General features: G+C 42.1%; 1 protein-coding gene across 1 annotated transcript in view; it reads left to right on the top strand.

The window, feature by feature from the left end:
* LOC126484404 (cytochrome P450 6k1-like) overlaps positions 1-19,829 on the top strand; it is a 102,355-nt gene that overhangs the window by 60,870 nt on the left and 21,656 nt on the right. The window contains exon 5 of the mRNA XM_050107907.1: positions 18,062-18,252. Coding sequence (XP_049963864.1) covers positions 18,062-18,252 — 191 coding nt within the window. The remainder of the gene's footprint in view (positions 1-18,061; positions 18,253-19,829) is intronic.

Raw genomic sequence — 19,829 nt, forward strand, 5'->3', positions numbered from 1 at the left:
TTGAAACGAGACTCGACCGACCAGGCAACATGTTTCGTCATCAACAGTCCAATGGCAATGTTGACGGGCCCAGGTGGAGCACAAAGCTTTGTGTCGTGTAGTCGTCAAGGGTACACGAGTGGGCCTTCAACACCGAAAACCCATATCGATGATGTTTCGTTGAATGGTTCGCACGCTGACACTTGTTGATGGCCCAGCATTGTAATGTTCAGCAGTTTTCGGAAGAGTTGCACTTCTGTCACGTAGAACGATTCTCTACAGTCGTCGTTGGTCCCGTTCTTGCATGATCTTTTCCGGCAGCAGCGATGTCGGAGATTTTTACAGGTCGTGAAATGGTCGTATGGGAAAATCCCCACTTCATCGCTACCTCGGAGATTCTGTGTTCCATCGCTCGTGTGCCGAGTATAACACCACATTCAAACTCTTGACAACCTGCCATTGTAGCAGCAGTAACCAATATAACAACTGCACCAGACACCTGTTGTTTTACATAGGCGCCGCCGACTGCAGCGCCATATTCTACCTGTTTATATATCTCTGTATTTGCATACACATGCCTATACCAGTTTCTTTGGCAGTTCAGTGTATATGTAGTGATTTTCTGAGAGGAAACATGTAAGTTTCCAACACAATGTTTCGCTTCACAAGTCTGCTACGACTGCTGCTGTAATACATCACCCCCCTCCTAAAGTCATCAAGCATGCTCAGTTGTTAGACCCATCTATCGTCCCGATCAACCAAGTCGTCTTGTCACAGATGAACGCTACATCACATCTGCGATGTGAGGTCGTTTAAGCTGCCGTGACGACTGCCTAGCCCCATGCTCGTCCAACACCGATGCCACACCGCACTTGGGTGGTGGTAGTAAGCTCATATGGCGCCAAACTGCCGATGTCATCGGCCCCTAGGCTTACACATTACTAAATCTAAATTAAACTAACTTACGCTAAGGACAACACACACACCCATGCCCGAGGGAGGACTCGAACTTGCGACGGGGGGAGTCGCGCGAACTGTGGCAAGGCGCTTCAGAACGAACGGCTACATCGTGCGGCGCGCACCTGGTCGTTGTGCAGTATCTCGTGTCACTGGCCCCTGTCCCACGTCCTCAAATTCCTTCCGGCACACGCCCAAGAGTCCCTGCACCTCCTCGTCCAAGGCCGACATTCCTTGCCTCGCCTCCTAACAGCAAGACGCTGACACAATTCATATCCTTGCATCGCCCCCTTACAGCGGCGTGCAGACACAATTCAGGCAACTATACTACTGACAGCTGATTTTCAGATATTCATTGTGTAGCACAGCCAAGGCGCTAAATGAAACCTGCCACCACGCACTAAGACAGCAAACACCGCTTCATCGGGTCGCTAGGATTATTCTGACAGATGTCTATAGCTCTGTGGCCATCTCGTGTCATTCAGAGGGTGAGAGCCATGGGCAGGGCTCCGAGTCATGTTAACACACCACATGCAGTCAGCCTAACTGGGCAGCCTAAAATGAAACTGTGAACATCTTCAAACAAAACAAAAAATGGTTCAAATGACTCTGAGCACTATGGGACTTAACATCTCTGCTCATCAGTCCCCTAGAACTTAGAACTACTTAAACCTAACTAACCTAAGGACATCACACACATTCATGCCCGAGGCAGGATTCGAACCTGCGACCGTAGCAGTCGCGCGGTTCCGGACTGAGCGCCTGAACCGCTAGACCACCGCGGCCGGCTCAAACAAAACAGAGGGAAGTTAATGCAGATGTGTGCGAAAAATGAAATTCTGTAATATTTAGTTGTTGGAAGGATTTGTACATTGAATCTCGTATTTATGTGTAATAAACGACCGGTTGCCTGTCGGTATGTGTGTTATTAAACATAAAAATCTAGTGATGAGCTCCGCCTTATCTGTTTAAATAATTTGTATAGCATGACAAGGCAACTCACAGAATGCTGCTGAGAGAAGCGTATGTGATGCGTCGCAGCTAGCTCTAAGTGTGCGAAAATGCAGGTTAATGTGGACGAGTGGGAAAAACGAACCTGTAATGTTCGGATGCATTAGTAATGTACTGCTTGACACAGTCACTTCGTTTAAATATCTGGGCGCAACGCTGCAAAGTGATATGAAGTGGAACGAGCACGTAAGGATTACAGGAAGGAAGGCGAATTGTCGACTTCTGTTTATTGGGTCACCTGTAAAGGAGGCCGCATATAGGAAATTGGTGCGACCTATTCTTGGATACTGGTGGAGTGTTTGGTATCCGTACTAGGTCGGACTGAAGGAGGACATCAAAGCAGTTCAGCTGCTAGATTCATTACCGGTAGGTTCAAACAACATGTAAGTGTTATGGAGACGCTTCCGGATCTCAAATGGGAATCCCTGAAGGGAAGGCGACGCTCTTTCCGAAGAATACTATTGGTAAAGAAGTTTCAGCATTAGAAAATTGCAGCGAAATGCAGGAAGATCTGCAGCGGATAGGCACTTGGTGCAGGGAGTGGCAACTGACCCTTAAAATAGACGAATGTAATGTATTGCGAATACATAGAAAGAAAGATCCTTTATTGTATGATTATATGATAGCAGAACAAACACTGGTAGCAGTTACTTCTGTAAAATATCTGGGAGTATGCGTGCGGAACTATTCGAAGTGGAATGATCATATAAAATTAATTGTTGGTAAGGCGGGTGCCAGGTTGAGACTCATTGGGAGAGTCCTTAGAAAATGTAGTCCATCAACAAAGGAGGTGGCTTACAAAACACTCGTTCGACCTATACCTGAGTATTGCTCATCAGTGTGGGATCTGTACCAGGTCGGGTCGACAGAGGAGATAGAGAAGATCCAAAGAAGAGCGGCGCGCTTCGTCACAGGGTTATTTGGTAAGCGTTATAACGTTACGGAGATGTTTAGCAAACTCAAGTCGCAGACTCTGCAAGAGAAGCGCTCTGCATCGCGGTGTAGTTTGCTGTCCAGGTTTCGAGAGTGTGCGTTTCTGGATGAGGTATAGAATATATTGCTTCCCCCTACTTATACCTCCCGAGGAGATCACGAATGTAAAATTAGAGAGATCCGAGCGCGCACGGAGGCTTTCCGGCAGTCGTTCTACCCGCGAACCATACGCGAGTGGAACAGGAAAGGCAGGTAATGACAGTGGCACGTAAAGTGCCCTCCGCCACACACCATTGGGTGGCTTGCGGAGTATAAATGTAGAAGTAGATGTAGATAAAATTTAGAGAATCGACGCTTGAAGCTAACTGTCGAGTGATTCTATTGCCGCTAACATACACTGCGCGTACAGGCCACGAAGATAAGATAAGAGAAATTAAGGTTCATGCGGAGTCATATATATAGTCGTTTTTCCTTCTATTTGCGGGTGAAACAGGAAAGGAAATAACTAGTAGTGGTGTATGATACCCTCCACCATGCACCTCAAGGTGACTTGTGGAGTATCAATGTAGATATACAAATAGATGTAATTTTCTGTGCAACTCTGACACACTGCCGTGATGTTAGGGAGGGTCGTCTGGGTAGTTAGGCTGACTGCATGCAGTATGTCAACATACCTCGATGCCCACCCATGGCTCTCGTCCTCTGAGTAACACAGGGTGGCCACATAGCGATGCACCTCTGTCAGTATAGTGTTTGCGACCTGACGAACCAGTTTTTGGCTCCTTAACAGATGGCGGCAGCCTATCATTTAGCGTCTTGGCTATGCTGCACAATAAATCAGAAATATATTTACGTGAACTGAGTCTGGGTCCGCACCATGCCGTGAGGAGGAGACACAAGGAACGTTGACCTTGGACCAGGAGGAGTTGGGGCAGCTTGCTGTGCGGAGGAAGGTATTTGCGGGGCATGGGAGGGGAGCGTTTGACATGAGATATCGTACAGCCCAGGTTCAGTGAGGTATCTACTCTACTCGACATTAAAATTGCTACTCCACGAAGATGACGTGCTACAGACGCGAAATTTAACCGACAGGAAGAAGATGCTGTGATATGCAAATGATTAGCTTTTTAGAGCATTCACACAAGGTTGGCGCCGGTGGCGACACCTACAACGTGCTGAAATGAGGAAAGTTTCCAACCGATTTCTCATAAGCAAACAGCAGTTGACCGGCTTTGCCTGGTGAAACGTTGTTGTGATACCTCGTGTAAGGAGGAGAAATGCGTACCATCACGTTTCAGACTCTGATAAAGGTCGGATTGTAGCCTATCCCGATTGCGGTTTATCGTATCACGACATTTCTGCTCGCGTTGGTCGAGATCCAATGACTGTTAGCAGAATATGGAATCGGTGGGTTCAGGAGGGTAATACGGAACGCCGTGCTCGATCCCAACGGCCTCATATCACTATCAGTCGAGATGACAGGCATCTTATCCGCATGGTTTTAATGGATCGTGCAGCCACGTCTCGATCCCTGAGTCAACAGATGGGGACGTTTGCAAGACAACAACCATCTGCACGAACAGTTCGACGACGTTTGCAGCAGCATGGACTATCAGTTTGGGGACCTCGGCTGCGGTTACCCTTGACGCTGCATCACAGACAGGAGCGCGTTCTATGGTGTACTCAACGACGAACCTGGGTGCACGAATGGCAAACGTGATTTTTTCGGATGAATCCAGGTTCTGTTCACAGCATCATGATGGTTGCATCCGTGTTTGGCGACATCGCGGTGAACGTACGTTGAAAACGTGTATTCGTCACCGCCATACTGACTTATCACCCGGCGTGATGGTAGGGGGTGCCATTGGTTACACGTCTCGGTCACCTGTTGTTCGCATTGACAGGACTTTGAACAGTGGACGCTACATTTCAGATGTGTTACGACCCGTGGCTCTACCCTTCTTTCGATCCCTGCAAAACCCTACATTTTAGCAGGATTATAACGACCGCATGTTGCAGGACCTGTACGGACCTTTCTGGTTCAAATCGTTCTGAGCACTATGGGACTTAACTGCTGAGGTCATCAGTCCCCTAGAACTTAGAACTACTTAAACCTAACTAACCTAAGGACATCACACACACCTATTCCCGATGCAGGATTTGAACCTGCAACCGTAGCGGTCGCTCGGTTCCAGACTGTAGTGCCTAGAACCGCTCGGCCACGCCGGTCGGCAGGCCTTTCTGGATACAGAAAATGTTCGACTACTGCCCTGTTTAGCACATTTGAAACATCCCCTTTGAACACTTATACCTGACTGTGCTTAAACTGACACACAATATTTTTAGCGCAACGCAATCTGACTTTCAAAAAATCCCTACGAAAGAATGGCCCTGACTAACATTAACCTATACCTTTCACAAATCACTTACCTCACAAAAATCTTCGTTACTCAAGCTACTGCAATACAGCGAGCGCCACTACTGCCAGCTAAATGAAAGATTCAAACTACGGAAGGCAGTAACTACTGATAGGCATAGTTAGCAAATGAAAGATTTTAATAGAGAACAAACAATGTATTTACCTTAATAGTCATAATATATAAATCAGTTCATGACAAATTTCAAAACTCCGCCATCTCTCTCCCCACATCCACCACTGCTGGCGGCTCACCTCCAACTGCGCAACGCTATGCGCTGTTAACATCCAGCTGCCGCTGTCCAACACTACAATGGCAGACAACAATGCAAACTAGCCACAGACTGCACACAGCACAGTCAGTGATTTTCATACAGAGCGCTACGTAACATTGCCAATAAGAAAACATAAACAGCCTACTTACATAGCCCCCATGCTCCCCACAAAAAATTTTACAAATTGTTTTGGGCAGTGGCCAATAATGATTTGATAAAATATTTCATAATTACAATACCAAAGATATCAAATGCACACACTTATTGATACAATGTTGGTCAAAACTAAAATTTTCTCACAGTCCATAAACTAGTCCTCATCATTCATCATAATAGTAATTACAGTTTTTTTTCATGAAGTCTTATTAGTAAAAGAAATTGCACACAGAAGTAGTGGATTTCCATGCAGTCTTGAAGAAGTAGTGTTGTCCTTCCAACGGAAAGACAGTGCTGACTCAGGTAATGGGCCACAACAGAGCAAACCCACAGCAGAGTCAGTCGAAGTTTTGAAGAATATTGGTAGGTAGGTCATCACGGAGCAGACCCACTGTAGTCCTGGTAGAGAATATGGTATTGGTGTGCCACCAGAGGTGCAGACCCACTGTAGTCCTTGTAGAAATAATGGTATTGGTGGGTCATCAAAGATGGAGACCCACTGTAGTCCTTCTAGAGATAATGGTACTGGTGGGTCATCAAAGATGCAGACCCATTGTAGTCCTTGTAGAGATAGCCAGCAGCCATCTGCTGCAAATGTGCAGGTGCACAATCACCATCGAAGAGTCTTGCGGACAATATAGCAAGTCCATAAACCACCACTTGTGCACTCACAAAGTTTCTGGAATTGTCCTTAGAACCAGCAATGCTGTTATCCAGTCCCTTGCTGAACTATTAACACATGTTCAAACACTATCAGTTCCTACTTCTCACATATTGTCCATATACTATGACCAACAGAAACGTGTGCAGTGAAATGTAACTTAATTTGAAGAACTAGTGTCTATACAATTATAAATTTACAACATGAAAATACAATTACAAAGGTACAAAATACATCATTAAAGAACATAACAATACAGATAACATTTGTAGTAAAACAGGCTTTACAAAAGAATAGAAATAGACATACACATCAGTGTTACAGGAATTATGACATAAGTAAATAAATAAAATAATGAGAATAGTTTTCGAAACATTAATTTCACACATGAGCATTGAAACGAAAACAGAATTAGTAATGTCTATAAACATCTTTACAAAGAAAATAACATATTATTAATGCAAATTATATTTGAGGATAACAGTATTCCTCATCATAGTGAATGTAGCTTAGTACTAGAAAATTTCTACAACATAAGTCTTATCAGATAAACACATAAAGACAGGAAGTACACAAATACACAAGGGTACACAAACACATAGCATAATAATACAAAAGGAAAGGACATGGTTTGTTTTACTGCAGTATTTTGCAAACAAAACTTTCTTTACTTCTTGGAGATCTCCCTTCATTCATCATTATTCCCAAAAAGTCCTATCTATACCTGCTTTCTGTATTCTATTTATATTTCTTTCGAAATAATTATTTCTTAGTGCACAACACTCATTTTTGCCAAATCTGTTTCTTATAGCTTCTCAATGCATTTCTTCCAATTCATCGCAACTCATTCTCTTATATAGTCTACCCCCTCTTAAGCTAACTTAAATCTACTGAGCTCAGATGTCAAACTAAGGGGCGAGGCAATGCAGCAGCACAAAACAATTAACACAAACAGCAATGACAAAAAATGCAGATTTGCAAAGGAAACAGCATTATAGAAATTAGCAAAGCAATTGCAATATTACAACTAATATAAGGCAACGTGCAGCAAACAAGAAAAATAAATTCGTAGTAAAACTGGCTTAACAGAGTAATGTAAAGTGAAATTTAGTAGCACTATGCCTGGCAAACAGCAGAAGCAAAAGCAATAAATTATATCTAAACATGACAACGCTCAAGCAGAAAAAAACATTACACTAAAGACAACAATGTAGACAAGGGAAATGTATATTCACATCTTAATGTCTATGTAATTAAAGTGGTGCATCACAACTTATTCTACAAAAATAAATTACCAAGTACTTGAAAAGAAAATTATGAATGCAGTTCCTGTGCAGGTAAATGTCTTTTTTGTGCTCCCTCATTTTTTTGAAAAAATTATTATTTACTCGATCTGTAGACAGAAAATATTTATATTAGTACATCTATAAAATTTTATTTTAACCAATGCTGCAGTGCAGCTAGAAACTAGATATTAAACAAAATGAGTTAATAAATACATAAAGCAAGCCATATGGCATTTCTCTCAACTAGCACGACAATAGCCGTGAAATGTTTCTCATCGTTTCATTAGGAATTTTAGTAAATATCATAAATTAAGAGCTCCACAGTATAATCATATGTTTTCAAGTTTGAGCGTGTCATATTTGCGATGCTTTCGACAAAGAAATGTCAATAGCGAGGATAATGGCCTCTCTCCTTTTTTTTTTTCTCCACCTAATGGCTTTCTTTTGTCAGATGACTATCTCACAGCTGGGCACTCAAAACGCATTTCGTCAAGGTCACTTACCTTTCTTTCTGAAATATTTACGACAGCAGTTTGCTACAGTGACAGTCTCATATAAAAATTTCACAGGTCGAGAATTTGCGTTGCAAATGTGTAGATACAAAATCTTATGAATATAACAGTGTCCAAAAAATTTTCGCCGGCATTGTGATACATTCACGCATTTACACACATTTCATAACTCTTAAAGTACAATTCTTGGTTTCCAACATCCTTTTTCACAAGTCAGAGTCCCTAACCACTATTCATTACTCCTTACCTTATTACACATATAAATATTCGTCGACACTTCTTCAGTATTTCATCATAACAGATACATAGCATAATCAAATAACTCATATAGCATCAGCTTATTGATCATAAACATATGGGAACAGCATAATACACATCATCATCGTAATAATAACATCATAAAACCTCAGCCAAATCTCAAAATCGTCGTAGCTTCCTCCAGTAGTGTCAGAACCTAAAACAAATTCTCAGCTCATGTCAGTAGTGTCATTTACCTCAAACGTACTTTAAAAATCATGCTCCCTTACCAAATACATCATTCAAAGCTCTCATAGTATCACAACGGTTCCAGAAAAATATGAGCATTTCACAAAGTACAGACAAAATACAATTTCATAAGTGTGAAGTTATCCAACTGTGTAATTACGTAAACATCTGTCACTGATGTAGTAAAATAAATATTTGTCTCTCTCAGTTAAATGATCAGATAGCTGTGTAATTCTGTGTTAGAGAAATATGGTACCAATGTGTAAAGTTGTATAAGCAAATACCATATTAGCTAGGGCTCCTTGTGCTTGCCAAACACATGGTACACAAAGTAAGCGTGTACCCCCCTGAGGATTAATGTAATTATACTCTCAGGTGTTACAGATTACAGCAATGGAATGAAATATATCACCGAAAACCCTTGTATCATTGTACTTCAAATATCTAAAAAAATGCATGTTTTAAGTGCGAAATTAATCACTCAAATACGTGTCCTGTAGCGCTAAATGTGCGTCTTGCTGTAAGATAAACTCTATGGAAGTGTCGTAGTTATCGTCCTCCGAAAGCTAAGTTCTGCAGAAGCCAATGTATTTACCTCATGATACACCAAATTTCAAGTAAACCAAAATGTTGCATTAAAATCTCATTAGCAGTACTGGTAAATGTTCTAAGTATGTGAGCCTTATAGTCGTTATGTAATCGTGCAACTAACAAGCAAGAATGTACACACACAATAACACTGTGTCGTCTGTTCACAATAACAATGCATTCATAATTTCTGTTTAAAAATGTTCCCTAGGTTCTAGACTGGATATTTAACTTCAAACATTGTTGCATGTTAACAGTTTCTTAAGTCTGACAAAGCATACTAGAAATGTGAAGTGAAAAGTTTTATACCAAAGACTAAGTTAAAAAGCAGATTATCTCTCAATAAATGGTTTTACATGTGAAATGTGGTGTAAACCTTTACTCTTCCTAGTACGCAGAGTTTCAACTTCAACGCAATTATCATGTGGTATACATCGGTAAAGAATGCTAAAATTTTTCTCAAGGCTAACGTCTTATGTTATTTTTCTCGGAGCCAGCGGGCGCACGCGGCTGCCTGCTGTGCGAGTCATTGTCTGTCTCTTTGTTGGCGCGTGCCGTTATTGGGATTAGGAGACCTAACTTCTACAAATTCACCTCCTCGAGAGGGCCCTGCTCTGTTTGAATCCCGCCAGTTCTGATGCAATTCAGGTCTGTCATTACGATCATATCGTCTGTCGTCATGTCGGTGGATGCCATAGTTTCTTTCTTGTCGGTCACGTGGTGGAGAATTTCTCCCTGAATCGTAACTGCGCGCTGGACTGTTGCGTCTAAAGTTATTCTGTCTCCCTTGATAATAATTATTTTGGTTCCCAAATTGTCTGTTTCTCTGATTGTCTCTGTGATAGTCACTACTGCAGAGAGGTGATCTTTCCCTGTAATTATTACTACTCTGCCAACGGTTGTCATACGGGTGGTGTCTGTTTTGGTCACGATATGTGTTGTGAGAATAGCCTTGTCGTGTCCAGTTATTATTTCTGTCATCGCGGAATTGTGACGGATGTGACCTGTAATTGTTGTGCTCCTGTTTTCGCGTTCTGCCAATGTCAGTGTCAATTTCCAGTTCTTGTAAGAGCCCCTGAAAAGCTTCAATGTCGTCTTTGCAACGTCCTGCCAAAATAATATGCCGTAAATGTTCAGGTAATTTGATTAAGCAAATGCGGATGAGTTCTAAGGGGCTGTATGGGTTTGAAAGATACTGATTCTTATGCAACATGTCTTCAAAATATTTCACAAGACTGGAAAATTCAGATTGTTCAAAGTGTTTCACCATCATGATGCTATGTTTTACTCGGTCTTGTGTAGCTTGAGACCAATATGCTGAGAGGAAGGCATGGTAAAATTCTCCTTCACTGTGGCAATCGTGAATGACCGGTCGCATTCTTACAGCTGGTTCATTCTCTAAGTAGCCACACATAAATTCTAATCTGTGTTCTAATGACCAGTTGGGAGGAAAACAATGAGAGAATTGATGGAGCCACGCTTGTGGATGAATGTCGTTGCCAGAATTCTTAAATGTTTTAAATTTACGTGTAGTAATGAACAGCTTATAGTCAAAATCATCATGTCGGCGAGTCGGATAGCGGTCATTGTTACGTCGTTTCGGCGGTTCCATTTCAAAATTCGGTGCACCTTGCCAATTTCTGTCATAATTTCCGAAATGCGCTGTGTTATTATTTGTGGCTGTTCCATATTTCTGTGTCCCTCATCCCGTATTGGGGCGCGAGTGTCCTCTGAAATATGTAATTCTTGTATTACCTGTGTCAGCTGATCTTGTACTTCCCGGATTTCTCTTTGGTGTTGCGTATTAATTTGATTCAGATTTTGTTTCAGTTTCCTAATTTGTTCGCACTCTTCTGTCTCATTAAAGACTATCGGTTTTGTGTCATTCAGATTATCATCTACCTTCGTAGATAAATTATTCAGCTGATCCGAAAGTTCAACTACTTTCTCTGATAATGAACTAATTTCCTCCATGTGTCTTTTTGAACCAATTTTCAGAGTATCTACTGTGTACTTTAAGTTTTCTTGAGTTTTTGCAAGTTGCGTAACCAAATCGGTAGATGCAACTGAGTCAATTTTAGCTTGCAGGGTCTCATGATTTTGATGAACAATAGTTTGCAGTTCTTTTATGGCTGCTTCGTGATTCTGTAATGCATTTTCATGCCGCGAAAAAATAGATTGGAAATGCTCACAAATTTGTGTTTTTACGTCATTACAGACTTTTTGACATTTCGATTCGATGTTATGTAACTCAGTAGTTAAATCTTCACGTGTTTGTTCAAGCGTGGTGTCTAACTTTTGAAGATTTTGTTCCATTGTGTCTAACTTTTGAAGCTTTTGTCCCATTTGTTGCATTAATTGTAATAGCAATGCACTGGTGTCTGAAACATGTTCCTCAGTGCTATTCGGCAATGCATTTGAACCGGCAATATTCGGAGTTTGAAAAGCAGAAAATGTGTCTTGACTTATTTGAGAAAAGGGTGAGGACGCAAAACCTGAATCTACAGTATTTGCAAGATTGTGTCCTGTCATTTCGGATTCCTGAGGCAAGCTGTTGCCGACCGATCGATTGATAATGCTTCCCTGTTCACTACCTGTTACACTGTCTACACCATTATTTGACGGCCGCTCCATTTCCCTATGCACAGTTACCAAATTACTACTTTGAATGTCTATTAATTCATTACACAGCGGTGCTGGTAAGCTACACTCGTCATCACTATTCTTTCTCAGTTTACTTTGGAGCCTAGTGTTACATTTTTCACACGCCATTATTGTCACAATATTTCACACGATAACACAGAAAAGCACAATTTGAAGAGCAAAAATAAGAGAACACATTAACATAACACTGAAAATAATATCTCGTTAATTGCAAGCGCAGCTGCGAAATACTTGGTGCAAATCTACATGCATGCCACAAGTGTTTTACTGTACAACAATGAAAGACTGCAACTACAAAGGAAATTCTCTCTACAATTACGCACTAGCAATAATCAATAGCTACACTAATTATACAAACTACAAGAAAAAATCAGAAAATTCGAGTGAGGTATCCTCGGCTAAGGGTCGACATAGGAAACATCCCCTTTGAACACTTGTACCTGACTGTGCTTAAACTGACACACAATATTTTTAGCGCAACGCAATCTGACTTTCAAAAAATCCCTACGAAAGAATGGCCCTGACTAACATTAACCTATACCTTTCACAAATCACTTACCTCACAAAAATCTTCGTTACTCAAGCTACTGCAATACAGCAAGCGCCACTACTGCCAGCTAAATGAAAGATTCAAACTACGGAAGGCAGTAACTACTGATAGGCATAGTTAGCAAATGAAAGATTTTAATAGAGAACAAACAATGTATTTACCTTAATAGTCATAATATATATATATCAGTTCATGACAAATTTCAAAACTCCGCCATCTCTCTCCCCACATCCACCACTGCTGGCGGCTCACCTCCAACTGCGCAACGCTACGCGCTGTTCACATCCAGCTGCCGCTGCCCAACACTACAATGGCAGACAACAATGCAAACTAGCCACAGACTGTACACAGCACAGCCAGTGATTTTCATACAGAGGTGGCGTTACCGATAAGAAAACATAAACAGCCTACTTACACATTCTCCAGATCTCTCACCAATTGAGAACGTCTGGTCCATGTCACAATACGCCAGTCACTACTCTTGATGAACTGTGGTATCGTGTTGAAGCTGCATGGGCTGCTGTACCTGTACACGCCATCCAAGCTCTGTTTGACTCAATGCCCAGGCGTATTAAGGCCGTTATTGCGGCCAGTGGTGGTTGTCCTGGGTACTGATTTCTCAGGATCTATGCACCCAAATTGCATGTCAGTTGTAGTATAATATATTTGTCCAATGAATACCCATTTATCATCTGCATTTCTTCTCGGTGTAACAATTTTAATGGCCAGTAGTGTATGTTTGACCATCAGCAGAGCTAGGTGGCCGCCATGGTCTTTTTGTGGGACCTCCCATCGCAGATGTGATGTGTTGGCTGTCTGCAAGTTGGTCTGACTTGGCTGGCTGTGCTGGTATGCAGGTCTGAGCCTTCTTGACATCGTTATGGGAAGGGTGGTGAATTATGATGTTGCTCGTAATAAATTAGAAAGGTGAAAATTATGTTGAAAGCTGACTGGGTTCCTCTCAGAAAATCATTACGTGAAACCATGTGTGGGATATACTGTAAGTTCAGAAATCAGTACAACCATAGTTGGGTGATGAGTTATTGTGTCAGTATATGGTATTCCAAGGACAGACATTTTAGTTGATACCGGCAAATGAGAGTGCGAAAGATCTTTTTTTTTTCTCACGGATGCTAGAAGAAGGTTATATTTGACAGCTCTCGGCATGAGAACCCCAGTCGATACAAGGTTTGCGGGATGTAGGCAGAAGGCAGCATCTTACATGTATGATGATTCATTTGGTAGTTTATCTTACCATTACTCTTTATCACGGCTTTTACTATATATTCTCCTCTTCACTTAGTGGTTCATTCATTTAGCCTCTGTACCATTGTCTTGTTGCCTAAAAAGTCACATATTGTCACAAGCTTGAGAGTTCAAATGGTTCAAATGGCTCTAAGCACTATGAGACTTAACAGCTGAGGTCATCAGTCCCCTAGGCTTAGAACTACTTAAACCTAACCAACCTAAGGACATCACACACATCCATGCCCGAGGCACGATTCGAAGCTGCGACCGTAGCGGTCGCGCGGTTCCAGACTGTAGCGCCTAGAACCGCTCGGCCACCTCGACCGGCTTTAATAAATATTAGTACAACTCAAGCCGATCTCTCTAAATTAATTATGTTTCTATTTATTGATCTATGATAACTAATCGCTTCAGCAACGCGAGAGGTTGTCAGTGCTCCTAAAGTAAAGAAGTTCTGTGAAGAAAATTACACTGATATCGTGTGGAGCCCCCGCGAGCACGCAGAAGTCCCGCAACATGAAGTGGCATGGACTCCACTAACGTCTGAACTGGTGCTGGACGGAACTGACACCATGAATCCTGTAGGGCTGTCCATAAATCCGTAAGAGTACGAGGGGGTGGAGATCTCTTCTGAACAGCTCGTTGCAAGGCACCCCAGATTTGCTCAATAATGTTCATGTCTGGGGAGTCTGGTGGCCAACGGAACTGCTTAAGCTCAGAAGAGTGTTCTTGGAGCCACTCTGTAGTAATTCTGGACGTGTGGGGGTGTCGCATTGTCCTGCTCGAATTACCCAAGTGCGTCAGAACGCACAATGGACATGGACGGATTGCAGGTGATCAGACAGGATGCTTACGTCTGTGTCACGTGCCAGAGTCGTATCTAGATGTATCAGGGGTCCCATATCACACCAACTGCACACGCCCCACACCATTGCAGAGCCCCTACCAGCTTAAACAGTCCCCTGCTGACATGCAAGTTCCTTGGGTTTAATAAGGTAGTCTCCATACCCGTACACGTCCACCCGCTCGATACAATTTGAAAGGAGACTCGGGCGGCATATGGCTGAGGTGAAGTCGATATCTTCATCCTCAGCGCCGCCCGTCGCGCTGGTGGAACTCGCGCAAGTGGCGAGTCTCTACGGCAATGGCGCCAGCTCGCATCTTTGGGCTTGTGGTGCTTTTGCCCTGGTTGTGTCTTGTTCGGACGACACAGCAAGAACTATGCCACCTCCGAAGACTCTCCCGGAAAAATGTCTGCAATAATAACTTGGTATTACATGCTGTTTCTGGAGAGGCGCACAGGAAAAATACCACTGTGGCCTTTCTGGGGCACAGAGTCGGGTATAATTAGCCGCCTCCCGAAGAGACACAACATTTCATCAGAGTTCAGGCTTCTAGCAAAAACACGACAGCTGACGAGGCCTACGAAATACGTAACCTCCCAAGTAAAAAAAGTAATTATGTATAGCATCCTACCAATAATAAAAATGTGACTAATCTCTCAATAAAATTGTGACTCATTTATAACATTTCAATAATTGTCTGTGAATTTAAACTGGTAAATTTTGGACGTCAGCAGTGCTGCGTCATGGCCCTGAAAATTCATTCTGAATAAATTGAAAATTCTTACCTCAATAAGGTCGCCGGATAACGCGTATATACATCTACTCCTATAAGAAATGTTTCTGGCACAGCCCAGTGCAATGCTGGCCGATAGATTTGTCATGTATAAAAAGAAACAACTGATTTTTCTTTACAATAATCGGGATGACCATGGATTGGAGAAATTAGTAAATTCTTTAAATTGAGATGAATGATTGTCAAAAGTTAATTTTTATAAGAAAGATTATTATTAAGAGATTTTTTAAAAAGATTTACATGGACTTATTATAACAATAGTACATATGCGCGAGGCTGCTTTTACCTTATACTACAACGCTCAGGCACCGCCATCGCTCCCCACGACCGGCCCAGCCAACACGATACACCAGACTGCTAGCAACTACTTACTCCTACTGCCACACAGTTCCTACTGCAGCCAACACTGCCCTCTGGTCTGAGATTCTCTTATAGCTTACATATCGCAGGCTGCGCGTGAGCAATCCATCGAAATTACATCTGCTCGAGTGCGCTAGCAAGAAATTTCTTAGTCATGGACCTCTTACAAGTACTATCTAGGGACCAGAACCCCTAGAGTGTAGAAGATACCGTGTTAGTGTGGTTGCTGCTACGTCGGGTAAACAGTACATACTGAGGAGCAACACTGGTTGGCCGGCCGGGGCGGCCGCGCGGTTGTAGGCGCTACAGTCTGGAACCGCGCTACCCCTACGGTCGCAGGTTCGAATCCTCCCTCGGGCATGGATGTGTGTGATGTCCTTAGGTTAGTTAGGTTTAAGTAGTTCTAAGTTCTAGGGGACTGATGACCTCAGAAGTTAAGCCCCATAGTGCTCAGAGCCATTTGAACCATTTGAACACTGGATGGAACACGAGAGGTGTTTATGTCTACGCTATCCTGAACAGTCAACCGCAGCAGGGCACGGTTAAGAAAATCGTCACTGGACTGAGTCTGACGAAACATCTATCATTATGAAGAGGAAGATATTTTGATGTAGCGTTATAAAAGAGGCTATAGAAGTAAAAATATCAGAAAACACCATCGATAAGAACGGCGGTCTGCAGCTGGGACGTGGACATCGCTAGGTTCAAGCCGGCGCAACAGACGCGGGACGAAAACATTACAATATTTGGTGAGGAAGAGAGCTCCAGTGACGTCACAGCCAGCAGCGCTTCTGTGTTACGTCGAAGCCACGTCGACACTGCAGTTGTTCACCACTTGACAACGGAAGAGGGAAGCTCGGTAGGAAGTTCGTGGAATTTTGACAATCTGACGCGGCCAGAAGCCAAGAAGTTTTTAATAATTCACATCGTCGGAAAACCACGCACTCATACAAAGCAAATTAAAAATTTAAACATCATCAGTCTCTTGCCTTTTATGTTTCAGCACGACTTACAAACTGTAGAACGCTAAAGGAATTTCTTATTACAACGGCTAGACATTTCTTATTCGTTGTATATGTTTCCTTATTTCATAAATGAAAAGCACCAGTTTACTTTTGGTCTACAATATTACTTTTACTGTTAACCGGTTTTCGGCTTACAAGGCCATCTTCAGACATTTACTGAGTATTATCACCAAAGAAGTTAAATGTTAGCAGACAACATTGGAAGAGAAGTAACACATCTAGACTGAGGTAGGAACATACAGTAAGTAACATCTTTGCAATGAAAAAGTAAAAACTGAACAGTACATAAATAACAATGGAGTAGACAGGAAAACCTTTTACACAAAATAGGAATAGCATGCCTACATAACAGTTTCTATTAATAAACAAAACTAATAGAATAAAATAAAATTAGCACTAGACAAGGCTGCCTCAGGAGGTATGAAACATGGAGAGTGATACACAACCAATTAAAAGAGCAGACAGTTGTCAATGTAAATACAGAATACATAAGGAACTTAAGCAATATCAATAAGATAAACAGAAATTAATAAATGCAGGAAAATGGCGGTGTTTGAGGGAACCTACAGTTTGAGAGTGTGGTGGTACTGCATTTTAACATGAACATTATAATCAAAGCAGTGGCTGCGTACCAGTTTTCATTAAATACATGCGCAAAGTAAAATATGAACGGTATTTAATGAGAGAACTACAAGGGGTGTTAAACATGTACAGTAATACAAGTACCAGTTAAAAGAAAGCCTTAACTATTGAAACTACAGTCTATGTGGAATACAAAGACAACTTCAACAAATAAAACAACTTAATGAATACAGGAAAATGGGAATATGTACGAAGAGAGAGTGTGGGAAGTAATGAATAACAAAGATGATTATATGAAGTTTAGGAGAGGGGAAGTGTTGAGTTGTGTCCAGTCATTTAGGATGAGATCTGGACTGTAAGCAAGATGTTTGTTAATTTCCAGGGCTTCTAGCAGGTTGAGTTTATGGCCTTTGTTTGGTAAGTGAAGTACATGGGACACTGGCTGGTAGCAAATGCTCAGCAAATGCAGAGTCAGTATTCTGCAACCTCCAGCTGCGTTCATGTTCAGCCAGCCTAGTTGATATGTCTCTGCCTGACTGACCAATGTAAAATTTTGTCACAATCAGAATAGGTGATTTTGTATACCCCACTGTTGGCTAATAACTGGATCTTGTCTTTGCTATTAAAAACATACTTGGCTGTCGTGTTCCTTATTTCTTGTTTTATAGCCTTTCTGATACTTGCTATTAAGAGTTAGGAAAATGCAACAAGTGTTCGTTTTTTTTTTCGTACAGATTAGTGAGAGGCGAGAGTGAAGTCTCGAAGTATTTCCGCAAGATGGTGAGCGACACAGTTGCGTACAGGGAGGAGAACAACGTGGCGAGGAACGACTTCATGCACCTGCTGATCCAGCTGAAGAACAAGGGCTGCGTGGACAGCGACAAGCCGGGGCAGCAGAAGGAAGCGGACGAGGACGACACGTGGAGTGAGTTTTCCAGGCTGCTCCCTTTAATGTCAATACTTAACTGTTGGTCTGTATGAATGTAATAAGGGGTGTACCAAAAAGAATCATCCGGTTTGGCACATCTACATTTCTGAAACTAATAAACTTATACAATCTATTTTTTTTTTATGAATGGGAAACTCAAAAAGGTTTTTCATACCTTTTCATAGGTGTTCAATATGTCCCCTTGAGATGCACGGCATATGTCAATGCCGTATTCATATTATTCCCACATTGCAGCGAGCATCTCTTGTGTTACAGCTTCCAGAGCTGCTGCTATGCGATGTTTCAGTTCTTACATTGTTTTTGGTAACGGAGGTACATGAACAGAACCGTTTATAAACACCCCACATAAGAAATAATCACATAGTCATGTCCGGTGACCTTGGAGGCCAGTAACGTAAGGTGAATCATTTGGTCCAGTGTGACCGATCCGTCGTTCAGTACTCCAACTGTGGGAAAGGAAAGTCCTCAATCATATCAAGATGTGTGCTTACTGTAACAGTCTTCTCGGACAAGAAAAATGGACTATGCACCCTTTCCCGTGAAACTGCACAAAACATATTACATTTTGCAGAGCCCCTCGTATGTTGTACAACTTTTTGTGGTTGTTCCGTACCCATATTCTCATATTATAACGGATCACCCCGCCATTTAAATGGAAGAAAGCTGTCATCTTCCATCTTGCCAAGAAAGAAATTACAGAACTCCACACGTTGTTGTTTGGCACCTTCACGAAGATCTTAAAGTAGGTGAATTTTGTATGGTTTCATGTGTAAACGTCGACGCAACACACGCCAGTCGGACACCGAGGGCATGATGAGCTATCTAGCTGTACGGCCAACGGGTTCCTGCGGACTCGAACTATGGTGGATGCGTTCGATCTCTGTGTCAGACATTCGGGGACGACCGGGCGATTTCCTTTACAAAAACAATCTCTTTCTCGGAATTCTTAATGCTCTGTGCTGTGGGAGGATCCGCACCATACCTAGTTCGAAAGTCACGCTGAACTGCTATTACTGCGCAGAACGTAGAACACAACGCTTTCTTCTGTCCTGACACCATTTTTACTAGAACAGAAGTGGGTGGTGCACACTGCTGCTATCTAGCGGGAACGATGTAAAACTCGAGAGTTTGCTCTTTCCAACAGTACGTTGTTCACGCACATATCTCAAATAACGTAATAATTATGATTTTTTAAAAATATGATGATTCTTTTTGATACACCCTATATAAAAAAAAGAAAGGTTGGGTTGAACATTCCCACGACGACTTGGCTATTAGAGTTGGTCGACGTGACGTAAACGTATAAATGAGCATGGGAGTAACATAGACAGTGTTCTCAGTTACACAATTTTCACTCCAAATATGTCATATCTAGAGCAGTTAGATACAGTAATATGAATACCCGACTGATACGGTGAACAGTACATACGAAAAGGCCTAGATTTAGCTGAGCTTCAACGTTTCTAGGTCGTAAACGAAGGTGACTAATTTTTTTTTCTTTTTGTTATTGGTTCAAATGGCTCTGAGCACTATGGGACTCAACTGCTGAGGTC

The sequence above is a fragment of the Schistocerca serialis genome, chromosome 6 (genome assembly GCF_023864345.2).
Source record: "Schistocerca serialis cubense isolate TAMUIC-IGC-003099 chromosome 6, iqSchSeri2.2, whole genome shotgun sequence".
NCBI lineage: Eukaryota > Metazoa > Arthropoda > Insecta > Orthoptera > Acrididae > Schistocerca > Schistocerca serialis.